This window comes from Herpailurus yagouaroundi, unplaced genomic scaffold (assembly GCF_014898765.1).
Source record: "Herpailurus yagouaroundi ecotype Mexico unplaced genomic scaffold, PumYag 163, whole genome shotgun sequence".
In the NCBI taxonomy this organism is placed as follows: Eukaryota; Metazoa; Chordata; class Mammalia; order Carnivora; family Felidae; genus Herpailurus; species Herpailurus yagouaroundi.
This window is the reverse complement of record NW_024412404.1, coordinates 20,158,820-20,182,795: the sequence shown is the minus strand read 5'-3', so window position 1 is coordinate 20,182,795 and position 23,976 is coordinate 20,158,820. Positions and strand designations below refer to the sequence as shown.

The 23,976-nt window shown below is 54.0% G+C and overlaps 1 protein-coding gene across 4 annotated transcripts; it reads left to right on the top strand.

Annotated features, from left to right (window-relative positions):
• Positions 1 to 649: 649 nt before the first annotated feature.
• On the top strand, positions 650 to 19,253 carry MAT1A (methionine adenosyltransferase 1A). 4 transcript variants are annotated; one of them, XM_040485569.1, is made up of 10 exons: positions 650 to 1,264; positions 1,335 to 1,729; positions 5,467 to 5,544; positions 6,345 to 6,467; positions 9,319 to 9,431; positions 9,853 to 9,996; positions 14,270 to 14,488; positions 16,045 to 16,227; positions 16,579 to 16,712; positions 17,385 to 17,487. In XM_040485569.1, exons 2-10 carry the CDS (start codon positions 1,636 to 1,638, stop codon positions 17,485 to 17,487), a joined length of 1,191 nt encoding a protein of 396 aa, XP_040341503.1. In that variant the 5' UTR covers positions 650 to 1,264; positions 1,335 to 1,635. The 4 variants fall into 4 exon arrangements, with proteins under 4 accessions (XP_040341503.1, XP_040341504.1, XP_040341505.1 ...); XM_040485570.1 differs by having other exon boundaries at positions 652 to 1,264; positions 1,359 to 1,729; positions 17,385 to 19,253; XM_040485571.1 differs by having other exon boundaries at positions 652 to 1,264; positions 1,359 to 1,729; positions 17,330 to 17,434.
• The last annotated feature ends 4,723 nt before the right edge of the window (positions 19,254 to 23,976 follow it).

Below are 23,976 nucleotides of genomic sequence, written 5' to 3'. Positions count from 1 at the left end.
GCCTGTGTGCTGACAAGGACAAGGCTATGTTGTCTAAAGTCCTTGTTTGATCCTCATGTTTCCATCCCTTCCCGGTGGCTTTTTCTCTTCGAACCTTCAGCAGTCTTGTGCCTGAGCGGTCCAGCTCGCTGTTTGTTAAATGATGAAATATGTGTATGTAAAACCTCTTACTTTATCCCGTGAGGAGGTCACTTTAATATAGTTTAAATTCCCTGGGTAGTTGGTGCTGCTGCTACTGACCAGGTGGCAAAACTCAAAGTTTAGAGCACCAGGAAGAGAACTGTAATGCTCACATTCTAAGTAGAGAGGGGATTTGGGGCCACCGCATCCTACCTTTTGCTTCCCACGGTCCAATATTTTTGATGCATGAGCTTTTGGCTGCTTACATTTTATTGCTTTCTAGTGGGAACTGGTTCCTCCACCCATTCTCACTGTCTGTGATCTCAGTTCCCCACTCTTCTTGCAGCCTGAGGTCTGAGAGTGGGAGAGAAGGAAGAGAGAGGCGCTGTCAGGTAGAGCATGAACTGGCTACAGATGTAACCCAGTTCACTTCTTTTCTTGGTCAAAGCAAAAAAAAAAAAAAAAAAAAAAAAGTGCGGAATCATGTGATCAAGAATGTTGATCAAGTGCACAGGACTGAATAGGTCGAAGTTTAATGTATCTTATGGAAGCTGGACTCGGATAATTTCCCTGTAACGAATCCATCTCTCAAGAGTCTTTTTCCAAAAGCAAAAAACAAAAAATAAAAAAGCGTTGTCTTCTGTAACCTGTCCAGGTACTTTTTAATGTGACCGCCGGTGTCTTAGAGAAGCTGACAGCTTAGGTGCTTTCTATCAGCAGAGAAATGTGGGCTCGAAAGCTTTTCCCCTAAACGAACGTGTTGTGTAACGTCCACGCTGACTCAGAATACAGGTGCGTGCTCTTGCTCTGAGAAGGTAGAAGAAGGGGGAGAGCCCAGCCCAGACAAGGTGTGGGGGAGGAAAGGCAGCACCCAGTGGCAAAGGCCACCCTGTGCCGCAGCCTTAGCCGAAACCGCATCTCTGGGAAAGGGCTCCTTGCTGCCTGTTTGGATCCCTGAGTCACCACAGACCCCCACCCTCCAACGTGGGATGTTAACCTCGGCCCAATATGGAGATTAGCTGCAGAGCCGAAGCAGAGTCCCAAAGGAGCTTCGGTTCTACAGAAACTGTACAGCCTTCTTCACCGTGCACTGACCAGACGTTGGGGCTCGGGAAATCCGAGCTGAGGACCGGAATTCCTCAAGGTAAGAAGACCCCCCCCCCCCCCCACCCCCTGGAAATGGACTCCTCCAATTTTCTCACATGATTATTCAGGCCCTTTCACTTTTCCATATATAGGAGTCCCTCAGGAGCGAGCTGTGACCAGCCGGAGAGAGTGACACGTCGGTACTCAGGCCCGCCCTCCTCACCATCCTCACCTTCCCCACCTTCCCCTCACGTGCTCACAGGCAGTTCCCCAGAAGCGAGCCCTGTAGCTCTGCCAAAGACAAGCCTGTTGGGTTCCCGGGGGAGGAACAAAAAAAAAAAAAAAGGCAACCGCACAAAACCACTTCAGGCAAAGTCAGCAGCGTTGAAATCGTTACCTTGAAGAAACCCAGTGGAGAAGTGTGCAAAGATGAATGGCCCGGTGGACGGCTTGTGTGACCACTCTCTAAGTGAAGAAGGAGCCTTCATGTTCACCTCGGAGTCTGTAGGAGAGGGACACCCGGGTAAGTAGGTGGCTGTGGACCGAGGACAGCCTGTGCCGGGGGAGCCATTTTCCCCGGGGCCTTAAAACCAATCCGTGTTCGTTACTGTGAGGGGTCTCTGGAGGCACCATAGGAGGCGTCTTTTAATTCTACTGATTTACTAATTTACTAGTTTTGGAAAACAGTCACTGATTAGGAAATGAGAAGTTGTCAGTTAATGAAGCCAAGGGTTCATGCTGCCACCCACAGCCAGCATCTCTGCACGATGAGGCCACTACAGGGAACACGCGTTGGGTTGACTAAACATATTACACGTCTAACATGTATCAGCTTTATATATTGGGGGGCAAGACAAAGCTTTATCATTGAGCGACTTAAACCAGCAGAGAATGTTCCAGTGTTCCCTCCAACAAGACTGTGGTCGCTAAGTGTTGCACGTAAAGCATGTATAGTCTAGGAACGAACAGCACATTCCAGTAGTCGCTGAGACAGATCTCCAGGTCCTGAAAGCCTCAGGTATGTTATCTATGAGAAGTACAGATGACCTCCTGAAGAGGAAGAACATTCGAGTATTTTCTGGTGCTGTGGGGAAATGGGAGAGGCTCGTGTGCGAACGTGAGGACCATGATCAGAGCCTCAGGCTGTAGGTCAGTGGTTCTCAGACATCGGGGAGCATCAGCATCACCTAGTAGGCTTGTTAAGGCAGAGTGCCGGACCCCACCCCCAGACTTTTCTGATTTCACAGATCTTGGGTGAGGCTCAAGGTTTGCATTTTTACTAAGTTCTCAGGAGATGCTTTTGCTGCTGCTGCTGTGGGAACCACACTTTGTGAACCACTGCTCAAGAAGAATCTTGGGGGCTGGGCACACTGACTTATTCTTTATGCACTTTTTCAAAATTCATCTGAGAAGTTAAAGTTTTGGTAACTTATCACCAAGGCTACCTTCTTTTCATCTGCCTCATCCATGTTATTTCCGAGCTTGTAACTCAGCTGTAGACATCTCCTTCCATATGCTTTAGCTGGTGGTTCTCAGCTGGGGGCGGTTTTGCCCCCTTCCCCCAAGAACATTTTGTAATGTCTGAAAACATTTTTGGTTGTCTGTCATAACTCTGCTGTGAGGGGTTGGGGGTGCCACTGGCATTTAGTGGATAGAGGCCACGTGTGCTTCTAAACATCCTGAATGCACAAGACCATCCCCACTGCAGCAAAGAATTTTCTGGCCCCCAATGTCAGTAACAGTTTCTTACCACTGTTAAGAAACCTTGGTTTAAACTCAGTTTTGTATGTGACTTAGCTCAGTTTGAAACAAATAGCCCCTTTCATTGTGTGTAACTTTATAAAGTCTCCGGGTGCTTGGGCACGCAGTGGCCAGAGGTCCCATAGTACACACCGCGGTGTGCTCAGTGGACAGAAGAAAAATTCTAGCCAATCAAATGGCCGTGTTGTCTATTTAATGATAGGTCTGTCTGACTCTCCTTTTGGTTGCCACAATCAATTAACTGTCCACGTAAGTCAGCTTCCTCTAAGCTTGAGGACTTGTTGCTTGTCATTCCAGTGCTGAATTCTTCCACCAGCAGGATAAAATGAATGCTTTTTCAACTTCCAAGAAAACCACCTATGAGCTATCTTATAGCCACTGAGTGATACTAATAGAAATTTTGAAAGCCTAAAGAAACAGTTCAGAAAGAGCCTCCTTACACGTTATTTCAGTCTGCGGAGCTGTCTCAACACCCTTGCTCATCTCGGCTTTATCCCTAATACCCCTTATCCCAGTCCCCCGTCTGGACTGGGGACATGTGACCTGCGTCCTTGAAACAAGCAGAGTCATCTGCGGTCAGCATGTGAGTAACCCTAGGAGTCCTGATGGAGATATTTTAGTAGCAGACTTTCATTGGTAGGGGTGTGCAGAGGCCGTGGCATCAGACAAACCTGGATTTACAGCAGGGATCTGCCACTGGAGTGGGGTGCCTAGAAAGCCTGAAAGTTTAGTGGCAGTTTCTCAAGGAAAGATTAGAGAATTCACCTTTAATGGCAGATTAACATTTTAAGTTACATTGACGTGAATGTTTTAAATGATGCGCTTAGGACAGCAGAGCACTTAATTCTGGATCTAGATTCTTCATATAAAAACCAAAAAACAAAAACAAAATAGGAGGACACAAGGAAACTTTTGGAGGTGACAGATATGTTTCTTACCTTGTTTATGGTGATGATAATGTAAGAGTACTCACATGTCCAAACTCCTCAAATTATATACTTTAGTTTTATGCAGATAAGTTTTGTACACCAATTATACCTCAATAAAACTGGGAAAAACTGTATTAATTTATTAAGAGCCAACTCTGGAGACGCCTGGGTGGCTCAGTTGGTTGAGTGTCTAACTTTGGCTCAGGTCATGATCTCATGGTTTGTGGGTTCGAGCCCCGTGCACTCTGTCAGTGCAGAGCCTGCTTGGGATTCTCTCTCTCCCTCTCTCTCTCTCTCTCTCTCAGCCTCTAGCTTGCTCTCTCTCTCAAAAATAAGTAAATAAACATTAAAAAAGTCAACTCTGCGGGTATTTTGAACATTAAATGAGATGTAATATGTATAAATAGGTGTCGCTTTTATTTCTCAATCTGTGAACATTGACTGTTTGCACAACCCCAAAGCAAGAGCGGACTTTTCCAGAGTGCCACTGAGGGGTCTGCATGCTCAACCATGTGGAATTCTTAAGGCAAGTAGTGGAAAAATAAGGTCAAATCCCTGCTTCTGTTGAGCTGTGGTCAGCCCCACCTTGACTGAGGTCAAACCCAGCTAGAACATCTAGCCTTCAGGGGGCTGAGTGGCAGTGGGGATGATCTGAGAGCTGCCTGTGGAAATGTTCAGTAGAACAGCAATGATGTGTAGAGGTTCTCTTATGGAATTTCTACAGCTGGGGTGGTGGATTCGGGCTTGGTGTTGTGTACACAGTATATTTCAGCTCATGGAACCTGCCGAGAAATGTATCTGTTTGTCCCATCTGATTTTACGTGTTGGCACCTAATCTTACTGACATCATTAGCTATTTTAACTTCTTTTTTTTTTTGTAATTATACATTTTAATGATCATATCCACTTGTTAAATATTTTGATATCTATATCTATCTATATATGTATATATATACATATTAATGTTTATTTATTTTTGAGAGAGAGAGAGTATGGGAGTCAGGGGTGGGGCAGAGAGAGAGGGAGACAGAGGATCTGAAGCAGGCTCCTCACTGACAGCAGAGAGCCCAATGTGGGGCTAGAACTCAGGAACCACAGGATCATGACCTGAGCTGAAGTCAGACACTCAACCACTGAGCCACCCAGTCGCCCCAGCTATTTAACTTCTATTTCTAGGAGCTTTCTAGATTTTAGACTTAAAGGGAATATCTTAAAGAATGAGAGACTTTTTAAGTAGGAGAATGTGTGTGTGTGTGTGTGTGTGTGTGTGTGCACGCGCGCGCGTGTGTGTGTGTCTGTGTAAATTGCTATAGTCTTTTAGAACTGATTTTGGAACGTATGTCTTTTTGGGGGGAATGCTACGACTTCATGTAATATACATCATCCAAAATTAGGCAGAAATGGGATGAAATAAAAATTTCAAAATTTCCTAATTATGTATATTTAAAGAAGTGTCCTCTTTGGTAGATAGATTTCATATGTAAGCTTACCAAATACCTGATTATTTTGATCCTTCAGTCTGTTAGACCCACTATCTCTGTGATTCTTGTACACGTTCCTTCTCCTCCAGACAAGATCTGCGACCAGATCAGTGATGCCGTGCTGGATGCCCATCTGAGGCAGGACCCCAATGCCAAGGTGGCCTGTGGTAAGAGATGTCTACTCCCTGCTAAAGACCTCAGTGGGCTGGGCTCGAGGTCTTTGCCTGTGCTGAGGCCCTGGGAACAACAGAGAGCCAGGGGCTCCAGTGCCTGGAGGACCCCCGAGGTGATCACGGTTGCAGCTGAATCAGGGCCTTGGCCAAGGTCATGGGGCAGGGGTGCCCAGAAGGGAGACCAGGGCCCCTCTGTCCTCACTGTGTGCTGCACAGACGGCTCCTTCCCTCTCCAGTGCCTCCCTAGCCCCTGCGTTGAGCACCACTGGGACCTGTGCCTTCTGAGGGTACACTTCACCCTGAGATATATCTTTGTGAATGGCCAGTGAGAAGGTTGGCCCGCCCTGATCTCAGGACCTCAGCCTGCGGTGGAATATTAGCAACAAGGGGCGGGAGAGGCCTCCCGGAGGCATGTTGACAGCATTCTTTATGACAGCCACCTGCCACCGTTGTCTCACTTTGAGCCACGCGGCAGTCATAACGTTGTCTTCATGTACAGTTGGGGAAGCCGAATTAGGCTCAATAAGTGGTCCAAGACCACGTGAGAAGGACGGGGTCACTGTGAAAGCGAGGTGTGACCGGGTCTGTCCAAAGCGTAGTTCTCAGGGCAGCATTCACACACGGTCAGCACTTCTACCGGGATTTACTCTGCTTGTTAGCATTGTTCCCTCATTTTCGGCACCCATGCCTCGCAAGACTCTTCGTGAGTCCCTTTATCAGCGCTGTGCGGGGGTCCAGGAGTGGCGCTCCCCTCGGCTGGCCCGTGGCCGCTGACCTTGCCCCCTCTCTTGCAGAGACGGTGTGTAAGACGGGCATGGTGCTACTCTGCGGAGAGATCACCTCCACGGCCACAGTGGACTACCAGCGGGTGGTGAGAAGCACGATCAGGCACATCGGCTACGACGACTCCGCCAAGGGTGAGGCGGGCCCCCGGGTCTGAAATGTGTGGGCGCCCCCGCCGCCGTGTCAGGTCCGAGGCTCTCTGTCCTCTGCCAGTGCAGATACCAACTGGGAGAAAAGAACATTCCTTGGCCCGCCTGGCAGGTCAGGAGTCACGGTCTCTGGCGATAGCATGGCGGCCCACGGGATGGCGCCCGGTTGAACTAGCCCATGTCCATCTGTTGTCGCCTCTGGTCTTGGTGCTGGCAAAGGCTTTGGAAGAGAGAAGCACCGAGTAAAGGGAGCCGCCCTCCGCTGGGGAGATGTTCTCTGCCGGGCCTGGGCGCTGGTCCTTTGTATTTGTCCTCTTCATCGTTTGAGGCCCTCTGCCGTACTCCTTGCAGACGAGGCAACTGAGGCTTGGAGTCGTAAATAATTTGCACGAGGTGACAGCCAGTAGTAGGCGGCCCTTTGGAGACTCCTGCACTTGCTGCTTCAAGATGCCACTTCTCGTTCTAGACCAGGAAAAACAAAGTGACTCAGTCCAGAACTGGTACTCGTGGCAGGTGGAAAGAGACAGGCTGGCCGAGGTTGGCCCCAGTGGCAGGCAGTGTGGGAGCTTGTATCCCAGGGAAGGGACCCAGACCCTGGCAGGAATCGAGGAGGAGCGCCGTGATCAAGCCGGGGTGACAGCTGGAAAGAATGGGGGACGGGGGGACTCGCAGCAGAGTCCAACATCTAAGACAGGGCAGGGTGGGGAAGGGTCCGGTTTGGAGAGGCACCAGAGGACAGGGTGCGAGAGTCAGATGCTGAGGGCCTGTGCACACGGACTTGCCACTTATGGGTTCTTGAGGGTGACGTGTGCCACCTCTGTGGGTCGGGGCAGGCTGGAACAATGTGCTGCATGTGTGTGAGTGAGAGTCCCTCGCCACTGAGGGTGCAGACACACAAGCTCCGTGCAGCCACCTTCCGACCCGCCTAGAGTACTCACTCAGCACACGGAAGTGGACACAGAACCAATGAGCACGGGCTCATTCTGCCAGTCGGCGCAGTGTTCTGGAGGAAACACATTGTCCCGGACCAGCAGCTTCCCAACATGTCACCATGCACAGCTACACCTGTTCTACCAGGAAAAGGCGGTTGTTTAAGACGTGTAGACCTTATTCAAGAGCAAGCCTTGTTCTGCACTAGGTGGAAGGGAAACTTCCCAGGAGGCAATGTGTGCTGGCAGGAGAGAGCGAGAGAGAGCCCAGCTCTGCTGCTGGCTGCATCTCGGCACGCCCAGCTTGTCGCTGTGCCTCCACCCAGAGGACCCCACACAGCGACACAGCGCGGTGGCTGCACTAAGAGGGCCCCGGGCTAACCACCCCGCACTGCTCTTGGCTGCACAGTCGCTGCTCCTCTCCCCTTGGTCCCCTGAATTCTGTTTTTCCAAATCGCTTGGAGCCCTTGATGGATTCTCAGGGCTGAGAAGCTTCACTGTCCAGAGAGCAATTAGGGAAAATGCAAAATGTTTAATGCACAATCGGTGAGTCCTTGGCAGGCCTCTAAAGATGGCTCATTGGTGTGTGTGTTCAAAAACATTCGCTGGGCACAGGGACCTGCAGAGGACAAAGGCATCCGGGTGCTTCCGGAGTGGGGGCACTGCCCGGCATTAAATGGCGCAGTATGGGGTGCCCAGCGGCGAGTCGGTGGGAGGGAGGGAGGGGGGAAGGTCCAGGGACGTTTACTGAGAGCTGATCAGATTTGGGCGTGTGGGGATGGGGAGCCGGAGGAAGAGCATTCTAGACAGAGACCTAGCGGAGGTAGGAAAGTGTGCTGCGCGGAAGGCTAGCCCCAAGCGAGCGTGTGTTGGCTGGGGCAGTTCAGCTGGGAGGGGCTGGGTGGACCCGAGGCGTCTCAGTTCTCCTTCACCGGGCAGCAGGCCCCACGTGAAGCATGGACATAAACAACAGCCCGGATCTGGGTCAGTTGGTTGGTTTTAGTAAAGCTCACACTGGCAGCATAGGTAGAATAGACTGGAAAGAGAGTGACGGTTACTCAGCTTGTCACCAATACTTGGCCTGGTAGTAGAGCCTCTGTGAGTTTCAGCCCCTCAGTCACGCAGTGCCCACGGCCGGGCCCAGCAAGGCTCGAGGGCCCACAGGGAGAAGATGGCGCTGTCGGTGCCCAGCGGCCCCTTCTGGGGCTCCGGGGGCAGGGTTGCCACTCGCCAGCAACCCCCCCCTCCCCACGCCAACCAGTTCCGAGCCTGTGGCAGGGAGCCTGGGAAGAACAGCTTCCATGTGTGTGCCTGAACTTTGGGGGTGGGCAGACGTGGCCATGGCCTCCAGAGGTGTGGCTTTTCCATTTGGCTTCAGGCCCTGTGCAGAGCTTGGGATCAGAGGACTCTAGCTCTGGGAGCCTCTCTGGATAGTTCACGTGCACTGTCTTTGTTCAGTGTGTTTCATAACGTGGATTACGCCTGGGCTTCCGAACAGCAGTGCTGGAAGGTGATTTTCAGCCTGGGTCTTGGAACGTGCCTCCAGAAGAGTAAGGGGGCAGGGCCACGAGTCACCCAGCGCAGCCGCAGCCGTTATCTGGTTTTCATCTTGCCGTTCTGTGTAGGATATAGATTTCTAATCTAGGTATAATTTAATGTAGTAAAATGTGCTGTGGAGGATTTTCTTCGACCAGCCTTCCAGATGATAACATGGGATGGACACATGGCCTTCCCCATCCTGGGCCTCAGCTCCGCCCAACAGGTCCCAGACAGATCCCAGCTGGTTAGAGACCGCCCACCCCCCACAAGAAATGCTGTGTCGGGAGCTGAGCGGTCTGCCAGGACGCTGGAAGCCACCCTCTGTCTGACACATGTCCCCACGAAGGCCTGCTTTCCCTCCTGCTTAGGCTTTGACTTCAAGACCTGCAATGTGCTGGTAGCTCTGGAGCAGCAGTCCCCGGATATTGCCCAGTGTGTACATTTGGACAGAAACGAAGAAGACGTCGGGGCCGGAGACCAGGTGACCACACGTGGAGTGCAGGGTCAGGGGTCAGGATAGCATTGTCTGTGTCAGCCCTGGCTCTGACCCGCACTGAGTTGACAGCTGGGAAGTTCATGAGTAATGGATTGGACACGCTGTGGGGTGGGACCCCCCCGATCCTAGCAGGAGCTCCCGGGGGGAGGGGTCCATGCGCCTGGAATAAATTAGGACACCCCTGCTTCAGGGCAGCGACTTGAGGGCACGGCCTGCTTGTGGAAGACTGTGGTCACCGATGCCCAATTTGGGCTTGTTCCCCCCTCCCAGAGCGTTGTCTTGTCTTCCTGTCCACAAGTGCCCCCGCCTCCCCGTGCAGAAGTTATACATGCACAGGGCACCCAATACAGCCACGCTTTAGATGAGAAGATAAAATGCATATTGCTCCGTTGACGCTCTCCTCCAGGGTCTGATGTTCGGCTATGCCACCGACGAGACAGAAGAGTGTATGCCCCTCACTATTATCCTTGCCCACAAACTCAATGCCCGAATGGCGGAACTCAGACGCTCCGGGGTCCTCCCCTGGCTGAGGCCTGACTCCAAGACCCAGGTGAGCCTCCTCCTGCCCCCCTCCCATGGAGCCCCAGACACACACTGGGGACCCAGACACCCCTCTGGGTCCTCTTGGTACTTGTCATTTTTGGCATCAAAATGGTCAGTCCGGGCACTCAAAATATTGTTGGTTGTGAAAAGAACTATTTATCTGAAAACTCTTCAGGTCTACATGTTTTCTCCCCTAATGTTTATTGTGAAAAGTCTCAAAAATACAGAAAAATGGAAAGAACAGTTCTGGATTTTTTTTTTTTTTTTTTTTTTTGCCTTCTTAGCATATGTTGACTCTGGCAATGTGTTTCCCTGGTTCCTGCCACACATTTACTTCTTAATTGGCTTCACACTTTTGGTCACTGCCCGTCCACACCCACAGGTCTCCACACCTTGAGCAAGGTCTGAACGCCGAGTTGACAAGGGCCATCCGTGCCTCGCTGTGGCCCTTTATCACTGTTTCTCGCAAAAAGGCTTTCCCGTTGCTGTTTTGGACTCTCTGTTTCCATGGGCCCTGACCTCTCTGCTCTGGACCGTGGGGAAATCCTCACCGGAGTCCACATGTGAAGGCCGGCAATGATGCAAGTGTTAGCGCATGTGGGTGGAGGCGCCCCGTCCACCTCCCCTCTCCACGTCCCTGCCCCGTGTCACCCTGGCGGCCCTATTGGCCCCTTTCCCGGGGCCTTCTCCCCTGGCTCATCTCCCACCCCCCAACGGGTCCTTGGCACTTTTGCACACCCTATCCCCTTCCACCCATGCTTGCGCCCAATTCCTACTTTGGCACACTCAGCACCCAAAGCTTTCACCTGTAGGGTGTCTGGACCAGCAGCCCTGCTTCTCATTCCCCCTACACACATGTGTGCCGGAGAGCCATCGTGTGCAGCCTCACGGTCACCTCCTCCTCGGCTCCAGGGAGGGCCATGGTGTCCCCCCCCATCCTGCTCAGCACCCCCTCTGTCTCCACCCAGCCTCGCTCCATGTTTTGCCTAGAGAGCACCTCTCCTGCTCCAGCCTGGTTCCCAGGCCACAGCAGGGATCTGCGCCGTGCCCTCCCAAGGACTTTCCCTGCCTGGAAACTCCACTTAACTCCCTTTGGACTTTTAATTTCCTAATACTGGCTCGGAATCCTTTACAGTTTTCTGCTTCCCGCAGGGGGAGAACCCCCCGCTTGTTATGTTGGCATTGAAGCCCCTTATGGTCTTCCAGTTTTACCTTCCTCTACCTCCCCACCCCAATCCTTGCTTAGTCGGAGTTACTTCACTCCCTAGTGCTTTGTGCCTCTGCTCCCGCCCTTCGCCTCTCCTGGGATCTGCTCGGTTCCCTCCTGTCCGTCAGTGGCCAGGAAGCTCCCACCTCCCGTGGTTTCCCCGGTGGCCACCACCAGACGGGGCCTTCTCTTGCCCCCGGACTTGGAATTTGGCGCGTGCGGTTGTATAGCTCAGCATGGCTGACCGTGACCGTGACCGTCCCGTCGCCCCCGTTGCACAGAGGCGCGTCCACCTGACCACAAGTGCGAGGCCACGCGGGGCACAGGTTGCAACTGTCTGAACCCGGGACAAGGACTTGCATGTGTGGCCTACAGCCGACCTTTCCTGGTGTTCTCCACATGCCTCCATCATCAGCATTCCTCGGCTGCTCTTCGAGGTCCCGGGGCGGGAGAGCTCAAATACGAAGACTGCAGTGGTATCAAAGGAACGGGGCGCACGGCGGCTGGCGCGCCCGGCTCCATCGTGCGCCAGAGCTGCGCTGTGTCGGGAGGCGGGAGGCACATCTGCAGAAAACGGAAGCCTAGAACAGAGGCTGGAGGAAGGAGAGCGCTGGGGCTCTCCTTTTCCTTGTGTGGCAGTGAGACCCAGAGGCACCGCGGTGGGGCCGGCTGAATAGGAAGGCCCGTGTCATCCTGCTCAGCAGTGGAGGGGTGGGGGCGGGGGTGTGCTCCTCCGGGGTTTCTCCTCCTGCAGGGATGCATGGAATTCTCTTAATGCTACTTTGGATACCAAAGTCCGCCTCACTCCCCCCTGCCGCGGGGGGGGCCAAGCCCCGGGCATCTCAGGGGCAGGGGTGCGGGTCTGGCCCCACCGCCCGAGGGCCCCTGCACACAGCTGCCTGGAGGTGAGCGGCACCGTGCCAGGACCGGTTTCTAGGCCGGCTCCATGGCCTGTTTGTGAAGGACTCTCATCATCTGACCAGAGTGTTAACTGTGAACAGGACGAGTCTTTCCACCTGAGCAAATTCTGGCTGCTGGTATTGAGAACCGAGCAGCAGTATGGATGGCTATTTTTGTACCTGGTCAGAGTTGTGTTTTCCGTGGTGTGTTCCCCGCCCCCCCCCATCTCGCTGACATGATGAGCGAAGAGGCATGCTCAGAACCCTCGGCTCGGCCACAGCCCTGTGGTTTTGCGTGGAAGGAACGCTGCCTGGGCTCACAGCTGGCAACGGGGGAGCGGAGGAGGCGGGCCTTCTCCCAGGGCCTGATGCTGATGCCGTGGATCTGGTCCCAGAGCCGGTCACAGGGCCTCCCCTCTTGGGGGCCCCCGCCCCCACTCCAGCAGCCTGTCACAGCTGTGTGCACGTAGCCCAGGATTTAAAGGTTGGTCTCGGGACACAGATGTCACTGTGCACCTGCCCCTCGAACGAGGGTCAGACATCACATGGGAAGGGCTCTCTCCCTTCCTTCTTCCGGATCCCACCCTCTTGCTCTTTGAACCAGGCAGGGCACAGAGCGGGAATTTGATGCAGGCCCAGTGTTTGGCGGATATCTGAGGAGTCTCGGGCGGGCAGAGACCCTGCTGCAGGCACGTCCCCGGGGAGGCACTGTTTGCTGTCCCGTGGTCCTCTCAAGGCCCTGGGGTAGGAAGTAAGGCTGCCAGCCAGGGACACCTGGCGTAGCCGCATTCCCACAGGCCCCACACACCCCAGGCCTCCTCTGGGCACTGCTCTTGTGGGTCCACACTGCCCCGGGTGGCACGCGGGCCTGGGGCTCCCATGTGTCCCTCGGGGTCTTGAGTGACAGCCTTCTGCTGGGCAGAGCCCCGGCTACCAGGCCATAGAGCTCCAGGTCAGAGCCCGTCTCTGCTGGCTGTGTGGTCTTGACCGAGGTGTTCATGCTCTGAAGCCCCAGCTCTCCCGTCTTTAACACAGGGCTGCCAGCAGCTTCTCACAGCTTCTGGCGCGGCTTCCCGCATACAGAGCACTGCAGTCCGAGCTGGTTTCCCTCCAGCCTCATCCGCCATCCTCACTGTCCCCTTCCCTTTCGCCCCGCAAGCCCGGGTGCCCAGACCGCAGTCCTCTGTTACCAGTCAGACCAGGCTGTGGCATCGGGTTCTCACACTCACTGACGTGTCACTATAGCACAGGGTCTCTGAGGAAGGATTCTGTCTGTGCTGCTACGGGAACGACACCAGCTTTGGGATCAGGCAGAACCGAGTCTGGCTCTTTGGCTTTCCGCTGACTGCTGTGTAACCTCAGACCAGCTGCTTCGATTCTCCTGGCCTGGTTTTTCTCATTTGTGAAGTGGAGATGATAATGCCTGTCTTGCCGGGATGGCCGAAATGTGAATTGATCATGCGCAGATGGCCCCACCGGGGTAGAAGCGAGCATTAGAACTGCCCCCGTGGCTCGACCTGCAAGGGCACCGCAGGCGGGTTCCTTCCCTCCAATGTGCTCTCAGCTTTTTTTCCTTTCTTTTGCTCAAACACCCGGAGGCTGGCCTTCCCAAGCTCGCTGCTCCATTTCTGCCAGCCTGACTTGAGCCCTTCTCACCCTGTCCCTACAGCAGGCCAGTCCTCTGGCCCCACACACTTCCAGAGCTCCTCCACTGAGGGACTGGGGCAGCCGGCGTGGCTCATGGACACCTGTGCTCCTTGGCAGGAGCCAGGATACCTTGGCTCTGCGCCACGGAGGGTCAGAAAAGGGCTTTGGCCAGGGGGGACTCGTGGCACCCAGAACCCGCTGAGATAGAAGGGGAGGAGGCTAGCTGGGTCACAAATAGAGAGGAAACTCTGCAACCCTGAGTCTCTAGGTGGCACTAATTGTGGCCATAGCTGGGAATAGCTTATGCCTCATGCCCAGTCATCCCCTGGCACTGGGCAGCTACTCAAATACAAGAATGTGTCAGATTAACTTTTCTGGAGGTCCTTGGAGGACAGGAGGCCCCCCCCCCACCTTCGTTTGGATCCTGGGAGCCCCACCTGCCGTCCGAGTGTCTGTGCCTGGCCGCGGTGTGTCCTCAGTTCAGGGCAGGGCCTCACAACATCTCCCCTGCCCTTGTGACCCGACAGGTGACAGTTCAGTACATACAGGACAACGGCGCGGTCATCCCCGTGCGCATCCACACCATCGTCATCTCCGTGCAGCACAATGAAGACATAACGCTGGAGGACATGCGCCAGGCCCTGAAGGAGCAGGTGATCGAGGCCGTGGTGCCAGCCAAATACCTGGACGAAGACACCGTTTACCACCTGCAGCCCAGCGGGCGGTTTGTCATCGGAGGTCCCCAGGTGCGCCCTTGCCTCAGAGCAGATCTCTCCTGATTCGTCTTTGTTACTGGGGTTGCTCACCTCCCTGGGCGCAAAGGAGGAGGTGGCTTTGTGTGACTCAGCCACGTCCGGCCCTGGATACAACATGAGGTCAGCTCATACTCTGTGGGGCCTGCTGTCCGTGTGTCAGTGCAGGAGGAATTGGGGACATGTCCCCAGGACTCTCCCACCTCGTGCAGCCTGGCCCTCCCTCTCCAGACATGTCATACTGCCCCATGCTGCCGCCTTGCCCTGCTGAGATGCCAGCTCACCTTTGCGGATGACTGGCCTTTCCCAGGTGGCATCACTGGGTCTTTGCCACACGTTATGTTCAACTCGTGTTGGGGCAGGTTTTAGGCGGGGACCCCTGCTGTCCCCTTCCTCCTGTACGGCAGGAGAGAGGACGTAGAGATCGGCAGAGCACGTCTGCGAGGCTGCTGACCTCTGCCAGGGGCGCCTCAGAGGGGATGCGTTACTCAGAGCGGAACCCCCGTAACGGGTTCCGTGACCAAATGTAGTGCAGAAACACAGGGGGAAAGAAAGGCAAAGCTTACTGTCATTTCTTGCAGGACTGCAGGACTTCCCAAAGCCTAGATGTGCTAGTGGGAAGTGTGGATCTCTAAGCAAGGGGATAGAGTACGTGGTCTTTCCCCAAAGTACTCGACACGGAGCCCCTGCCCTTTTAAAACATCATTACTGGGACCCCCGGGTGGCTCTGTTGGTTGAGTATCTGACTCTTGATTTCAGCTGAGGTCAAGGCCCCAGGATCATGGGATCGAGCCCTGAGTGAGTCTCCAAGCCTGGGATTCTGTCTCTCCCGGGGCGTGGGTAGCTCAGTCTGTTAAGCATCCGACTTTGGCTTAAGGTCATGACCTGGTGGTTCGTGAGTTCAAGCCCCACATCAGGCTCTCTGCTGTCAGTGTGGAGCCTGCTTTGGATCCTCTGTCCTCCCCTCTCCTCTCTGCTCTCCCCCACTCTCTCTCTCTCTCTCTTTCTGTCTGTCTCTTTGTCTCTTTGTCTCTTTCTCTCTTCTTCTTCTTCTGCCCCTCCCCCCTTCAAAAAAACAAAAAACAAACCATCATTACTGCCCAATGTCGCACAGAGCAGACACTCGAGGAAACGCCAGCCAGGGCCACGGCCCAGGGTGTGTGTGTCGAGGCTCAGGGCCCTCCTGCAGCTCGGATTTGCCCATCACAACTGACTCATAAAAACAGGCTGAAGTAGGAGCTGGCTAGGATTCCAGGGAACCTCTGTCCCCTCGTTTGCACTTTATGATGAGGCTCTGGCAGGTTACCTGGGTGCTGTAATGGGTCAGTGACTGAACTGGGGTGAGAGTGCAAGGTTTCTGTCTGACTCCCAGCTTTGGGGGTGGGGAGTGGGGGGAGGCGGGTCTTTGAAAAGTGCCCACGGGCAGCTTCAGGGCCCCCTTTCCCCGTTAGTACGGTGGCCATCATGGTGCTGCAGCTGCCCGTCTGCCCTGCCCTGTGGGGACCCTGGTTCTCATACCCCCCCCTCCATTTCTTCCTTTCTGTCTGCAGGGGGATGCGGGCGTCACTGGCCGTAAAATTATCGTGGACACCTATGGCGGTTGGGGGGCGCACGGTGGAGGGGCCTTCTCCGGAAAGGACTACACCAAGGTGGACCGCTCGGCAGCTTATGCTGCCCGCTGGGTGGCCAAGTCCCTGGTGAAAGCGGGACTCTGCCGGAGAGTGCTCGTGCAGGTGGGTCAGCCCCAGTCCGACCACCCCACCTCTGCCCCGGCTGAGGCTGTGCTGGCCTGCGGGGGGGGGGGGGCACACTCCTTGCCAAAGGCTGTGACTGTGTGTTGCATGGGGCACCGGGGCATGTACCCTGAAAACCTCAGGGAGGGAAAAAATGTTCAGGGAGAGGGGCACATACTGAATCTGCTCGCTGTGAAGATGGTGGAGATTCCTAGACAGACGAGGTTGGGGAGCAGTTCGGGCCAGGGATGGGTGGTTCCAGCTGCCCCTTTCTGAGGGCATCGGGATCTCTGTGAAGGGCAGACCCCCTGCACAGAGGCTTTTGTCCCTGACCCTCGTCTCTTCTGGAAGGTTTCCTACGCCATCGGTGTGGCTGAGCCACTGTCCATTTCCATCTTCACCTATGGAACCTCTCAGAAGACAGAGAGAGAGCTGCTAGATGTGGTCAACAAGAATTTTGACCTTCGGCCCGGGGTCATCGTCAGGTAAATCACTGCCCCATCGCTGCCAGACGGGCCCTTCCTCCCCCCCTCACCCAGATGTCTGGCTCCTCTGAAAGAGAAAGGGAAAAAAAGGACTTTCAGCCTCCCCGGAGCAGGAGGGCCTCCAAGCTCCTAGCCCAGCTCAATGCACACCCCAAGTGCAAGATGTCTGCTTTTCAGGTTGAAGGGGGTGTCTAAGGTCCCTGCTGGCCCAGAGATGCTGACCATCCAGGGGGGCCATCTTTGAGCAGGTGGGGGGTTGTAGGAAAGTAATCACAAGGCTGAATGCTGAGAATTGAGCTGGCGGGTCTGGTCCCATTGGCCCATGTTTCTGAGGCCACTCTTGCTTTGTGGAGCTTGGCCGTGTGGTTGGTCTGCACCAGGCCAGTAGAATGGAGAGGAGAGAAGAGGAGGAAGGCACAGCAAGGCCAGAGTTCAGATTCTGAGTCCTGGGTGTGTCTGTGTAACCAGGCTGTCCCCGAACCTCTGAGCCTGTTTCCCAGGGGCCAGTGACAGTCACCTCATGAGATGTGGTGTGGCGTAGACAGGAAATGTATGGGAAATTGCTCTGAGCAGTGACAGTCCACACTCTGTTTGTTACTCCTGTGCTCAAAATTCAGAGAAACTCTGCTCCTTTTCCACTGAAAATGACCCTTTCCTCTGCTGACTGTGCAGGGACTTGGATTTGAAGAAGCCCATCTACCAGAAGACAGCGTGCTACGGCCATTTTGGAAGAAACGAGTTCCCATGGGAAATTCCCAAGAAGCTCGTGTTTTAGAGCTGGTGGGCGCAGGGCCTGCCTCGCCCTGAAAGCTTCTGGATTGGCACCTCTTGTCCAGGACCCCAACTCTCAGATGTCCCAGACCCAGGGCCCTGATTGCTCCCCCCCCCGCCACTGCAGGGAGTGCCTTCCCCACCCACTGCCCCCTCCTGGACCAAGCTGCACCCCTAGGGCTAGCCCTGTGCTGTCGTCACTGTGAATGGCAGGGGGCTTGCTGGTGCCTGGGGTCAGACCTCCTCATGGCGGTAGTCACGCTATCCCCCTGCTTTTCCCTCAGACTGAGGCGACGTTAATTTAGTGGAAAAACCACCCCTGTGAAGAGTAAATCCCCCCACGCCTCCCCCATGGCTGGTCCCCTCCTCCCTCACAGATCTCAGGGATCCTGGGTGTGCTGGCTGTGCCCTTCCCATCTGTGGCCTGTGCCCTGAGCCAAGGGCCTTCACGGAGGCATCTCAGGCTAGGCATCCGGCGGGGACAGGAACAGGGGCTGACACCTGCTGAGCAGCTATGGTGTTCGAGGGCCCGAGCCAATTACCGACCTCGTTTCTTCTTCACTGCAACACGGTGAGGTGACACCTCATTCCCACTTTCCATATGGGGAAACTGAGTCGCAGACCGCCTAGGTAACTTTCCCAAGGTCCTACAGCCACATGTGTCAGGACCCACACGTGATCCAGGGGCTTTGACTCGGGAGCCCGTACGCAGCCCCCAACCCTGTTCCCATCTCATGCCGGACGGAGGCTTGAGCAATGACCAGCAGCTCTGTGGCCTCTGTCCTGAAGACCTGAGCTTGCTGCTCACCTCTTGGTGAGCCCTGGGCAGGGATATGCGAAGTCAGGACAGAGAAGCAGCTTGTCCCAGCTCAGGTGGCCAGCCCCTTAGATGGGTCCGGAACCCCGTAGCTTCCAGCCCTTCTCTCTTTGGCCTCTTGGTCTGAATGCTGTTGGAGTAAGTGTGTGAGCCCCTCAGACGCCCCTTCCAGAGAGGCCACTCGTAAGGGCCGAATATCTAATGTTAAGTAGTGACCCAGGTGGCGGAGCTGAACTCCTAGCGGTAGACAAGTTGGCTGAGGTGTGTCATGAGGAGATTCTGCCTTTGCCAGGTGGCTCCCGGGGCACAGCACTCAAGGGGCCTGAGTGGTCCTCGGAAGGTCTTGGAAGGGCTATGGTCTTGGAAGCTGCACGTTCACCTGCCTTTCCGTCCCTGGCCAGCCCTGCCTCCCCCACCTGTCAGCCTGGGCCGCTGACAGCAGTGTCTCTGCCTTCTCCCTAGCTGCCCAGACCACAGGCTCACGTAGGGGCCCCCAAGGGTCCCATAGAGCACTGAGGCTTGGGCTCTGGTCCAGGGTCCATGGCGCTGGTTCTGGCTGAACCAGGCAGCCCAAGAACCCTCATCTGGGGAGCAGACGGCCTGCATCTGGGCTCCAGGCCTGACGCACAAAGACCCCAAGCTTTTCTCCTTACGTCAGGGAAAAGGCAGCTCTTCAGGGGAGAAAAAGAAGGCCGATTTACCACAGAAACCTAGAGCTTGTGTCCGCTCCCAGCAAGTCTCAAGCTCCCTCCAGGAGAGGGAGGCACAAGCTTGCAGGCGGTCAATGCCTCCCACTCAAGCCCTATTCACAGTGAAAATTCAGAATTGCATGGTTGCCCCTCCCCCCCTGGAGATAAAAGATCTTTTTTTGGACATTGTTGATATGAAACTCGAACCTTTATGTGTTAATAGTTCCTGCTGGGACAGTGAATAAACAACTACTCTGTGCTCGGTTTTTGTCTGCAAACCTTCAGACGTACCTCACTAGGAGCATCTCTATCCCCCCAGCATAGAGGTGCCCGCTGCTCTGTGGCCCGGGCCGGGCCCCCCCCCCCCCCACCACTGGAGCCCTCTGTTCCCGTCCGGGTGGGCTTCTCCAGCATGCACTAAGCTTTCCTCATCCACCAGCTACTGTGTTAAGTCACGGCATTTCCCTACTTATTCCTCACCGCACTCCGCTGAGTTTCACGGAGAGAACCTGAGGCCCAGAGGGTTAGGGATGTGACTGAGGGCACCTGTCTGGGAAGTGGCACCCCGGTCTCCTGAGTGTGCTCTCTCCATCACCACGTGCTGCCGCCCAGGGCCTCGTCTGCCCTCCCTGCGTGGGAGTCAGCTGCAGTCCGACCGTCGTGAGGGGGGCACTGGGGCCATCGTTGTTCAATGACTGAATACCGAAGTCAGAGGAAGTGAGACAATGAGGGGTTTGGCCTGCAGAGAGACGAGCCAAGCCTTTAAGTGGGTGTAAATGGGCACATTTCCCTCTCACACGTTGTGTGAGGAGAATTCACAGATGGAATTTTTATTAGAAGACTGTCGGAGCAGAAGGAAGGCCCTGCAAAGGCAGTCCTGAGGGTTGGTGAGAGCAGGGGCGGGACTTCCTGCTCCAAGCAGGCCGCGGGGAAAGGAATCCGCTCTGGAGAGACATGGGGTCCAGGCTGAGGGGACAGCCACGTGAGAAGGCTTTGAGACGGGCTGGTCCCGGGTGCCAGGAAGGGCAGAAGAGCAGCGGAGACCTCGGATGTGGCGGAGAGGAGAAAGTCAAGGCCACTGTCTTGTCTGAGACCGTCTGTGACGTGAGCAGTCACTACACGGGCCGTTCCATGACATATTTTTCCTAGAACATCATCCACATTTTGTCAGAACACAAAAAGGCACGAGAAACATCGGAATGCTTGCCTGAGAGGGGAGGTGGTGAAGGACTGGGCTTTATTGGCACCAGAGGTCGAACAGTGAGAGCAAGGAGAAGCCACTTCTGGGCCACAAAGCCCTCGAGTGTCATAGTGTCGTGGAAACGTGGCAGTGGTGAATTGGGGGTGGGGAGGGGCGGCCAGTGGGTAGAAGGAAGGCAGGACAGTGTAGTGTTCTTGGAAGCCAAGTGAGGATGGTGGGTTTGGGACCAGGGAGGGCTCACCCGTGTGAAACACTGATGGGTTCGATGACAAGAGGCCTGGAGGGTCTGCGGACATCACCCTGTGGAGGTGGGTGGTGGCTGGGAAAAGGAAGGAGAGTCATTAAGAAGATGTAAATATGGCCGTATTCCCCACCTCAATTGTAAGCCTTTGGTACCCCTAATACATTCTGAATAACGTTTAGAGTACTAAGCTGTACTGCCCTACGTGCCTGCCCAGTGTCCGTCTGTCTGCTCTTGTTCTGGACTCCACTCCTCACCACCGCACTCCAGACTCCCTAGCTGGTATGGCTTCCCCAAACAGGCCCAGCTCCTTCTTGCCTCAGGCCCTTTGCACACGTCGTTCTTTTATGATACTCTTCTGTCTTTGAATGGATGCTCCATCTCATCCCGCAGGTTTCAGATGAAACTTCTGTCTTTCTGAAAAGCCCCTTCCTTGATAACCTCCCATCTGTACTCCCATTTTTAGTTTCTTGTTCAGTGTTTAACACAGTGTGCAAATATGTGTTTCCTTCTTTAACCTCCTTGGGGCCCACCCCCCCTCATGACTCCTTCCATACCTACCACCCTTCCTTCTCTTCCCATCGTGGTTCCTCTGAGTCCTTCCCACCTCAAGAAAGACACTCCAGAAAGACACTCTCAGGGCGCCTGGGTGGCTCAGCCAGTTAAACATCCAACCTCGGCTCTGATCATGATCTCATGGTTTGTGAGTTCGAGCCCCGCATTGGGCTCTGTGCTCACGGCTCGGAGCCTGGAGCCTGTTTCGGATTCTGTGTCTCCCTCTCTCTCTGCCCCTCCCCCGCTCATGCTCTGTCTCTTCCTCATAAATAAACATTAAAAAAAAAGACTCTCTCAAACATCCTCCATAAATTATGCCCACCATCTTTACCTGCCGCTGGGCTATGAAAAGCTATGATTCTTTATGCATGTTAGTGCTTGATTGTTCATGCCTGTTGTCCCCATAGGACTCAGAATTGTTGGGGTCTTACCTCGTCCGCTCTGTTTGCCATTTCATACCTGGATCCCGTGCAGGGCTCGGCCCGGGGTGGGTGCTCAATGTGATCATAGCGGAGAATGGATTCTAGATGTGTCCATCGCTCCTGCCCCCTGAGCTCCCCTTAGCAAAGAGGTTTTGTAAGAGATGAGGTTCCTACTTGCCCTCCGGCAGGGTCCGTGCCAGGCTCAGGTGCCCAGAGATAGAAATTACAATCATTCAACAGAATTTTTTCGAAGCATTGCTTATAAGAGTATAGCTCTGTGACTGTGACGACTTCTATAACAGTCACTCGGCATTTTAACATTTTGACACTAGATGTGGACGTGGGATGAAAACAAGATGACAAACCCCATTTCCCACGGAGATGCCAGAGGAAGGTGACATCAGGCGGGAGGCACTCGGGACACTCCTGTGGCAGGTATGGAGGATGGGGAGGAGGGAGCTTGGTCCGAAAGGTGTTTTGGAGTCGACAAAGGATGGAGGAGGGAGGAAATGAGAATTAGAAAGAATTAGCATCTCAGCAGTGGTTGGTTGGGGTGAGAGGCTTGGGGTGGGAACTTTAGAGGAAATTTCTGCCTGTGACAAATTCCCCAGAGTAGGCAGGACCCAGGCATAATGTAAGAAGCAGTGGACATGACAGCCAAGGTATAGAAACAACCTAAGTGTTCATCAACAGACGACTGGATAAAGAAGATGGGGTACAGATGTGCAACGGGAATATTATTGAGCCATGAAAAAGGACATCCTACCATTTGCAACAATTGGGATGAATCTTGAGGGCATTATGCTAAGATAAGCTGGGCAGAGAGAGACAAATGCTCTACAATATCACTTTATGTGGAATCTTAAAAAAACCAAACCCACAGACACGGAACAGTCATTACCAGGGGTTGTGGGGTGAGGGAAAAGGGGAGATCTTAGTCACATGGGACAAACTTCCAGTTAAAAAATGAATAAGTTCCAGGGATCTATTGCGCAGCACGATGGTTATAGCTGGTGATACTGTATCATGGACTTGGAAGTGGCTAAGAGACTAAATCTTAAATGTTGTCAACACAATCACGGAAACAGTAATTATGGATGTGTTAGAGGCGTCAATCATTTTGCAGTACGTAAGTATCAAATCAGCATGTTGCCCCCCTTAAATTTACACAATGATACCTGTCAATTATATCTGAATAAAGCTGGGGGGTGGGGGAAAGGCAGTGTGACAGACACCTGGTCCCTGGGCTGTGAGGTCTTCTGCCTTCTTACCATGACACCTTCATGAGAGAGATTTAGAAGAAATAAGGAAAAGGCCCTGCGTTCCGGGTTTGGTTCATGGAGCCCCAGATGCAGAAAAATGTGAACAATTCGCCATGGGAAACGGGAGACTTCACATTGGACCCATGTGATGTGGCTCTCACAGGACAGTATGAAACTCAGAAGTTGCAAAGGAAATAAACTTGCCAAATCTGATTTCATAAAAATGAAACGTCCGTGCACTGGAGAGAAAACGCAAAGGCAAAAGAAGGGACGAATGAAGAACTGTTTGCAATTTCCATTTAATGGAATCAGATCAATGAGACGCAACAGAATGCCCGGAGTAAATGGAAAAAGTACGAGGACAGGGGTACACGGATGGAAGGAAAGGGATGGGACAAACCGCAGGAAATGAAAACTGCTCAACTACACGTCTCAAGAAACACACACTTTAAGAAATGCAATATTGTATTTTGGCAAACAGATGGCTGAACATTAAAAAGTTCTTAAAATCCAGAGCTGGCAATGAGGTAAGAGAGTGGGCATTCCCAAATACAGGTGACTTGGAATGAACTTTCTGGACGGAACTTTGGTTCTTTATTCTGAAAATTCAGGGGCCGCTGGGTGGCTCAGTCGGTTAAGTGTCCAACTGCGGCTCAGGTCATGACCTCATGGTTCGTGAGTTCAAGTCCCGTGTCGGTCTCTGTGCTGACAGCTCAGAGTGTGGAGCCTGCTTCGGATTCTGTGTCTCCCTCTCTCTCTGCCCCTCCCCCACTCACGCTCTGTCTTTCTGTCTCTCTCTCTCAAAAATAAATAAACATTAAAAAATTTTAAATGTCACGTTTGCCTGGTTTGGGTCAGAGGTTCCATCAAGATAGAGTGGGTCAGGTGTCATGCCCCGGCCTGAGGAGGGCAGGAGGTGAAGCCAGTGTGTGCCGAATCGAGGTAAAGAGGTGGAGGGGAGACTCTTGGGAAAGCCCAGGTCTGTTCTTGGCCACAGAAAAGCGGGGCTCCCCTCCTTTTGCCAAGGTTGAAGGGGCTCCCTCTGGGGTGTTTGCAGGAGCCCCCATAGGATGGCCCTGGGAAGCAGGGGCTACAAGTGCAGAGACAATCATGGCAGCCTGAGAGGCCCATTGGATCCCCAGGTTACAGAGCAGGAAGCTGAGGGCCAGGCAGGCGAGGCCACTTCTGAGGAGCCCCACTCAGGAAAGGGCAGACCCTGTCCCAGGGCAGGACGGGGACCTCAGGCGTGGCCGGCACCATTCCCTTCTACTTCACTGAGGGAAGCAGCTGGATTGAGCCCCACTCG

Excerpts from the sequence above, each read along its gene's own strand:
- MAT1A (XM_040485570.1), top strand. The coding sequence starts at position 1,636 with ATGAATGGCCCGGTGGACGGCTTGTGTGACCACTCTCTAAGTGAAGAA. Across the intron at positions 9,997-14,269 it reads GGCCTGACTCCAAGACCCAG|GTGACAGTTCAGTACATACA; the intron begins GTGAGCCTCCTC and ends GTGACCCGACAG. Across the intron at positions 16,713-17,384 it reads CGGCCCGGGGTCATCGTCAG|GGACTTGGATTTGAAGAAGC; the intron begins GTAAATCACTGC and ends CTGACTGTGCAG.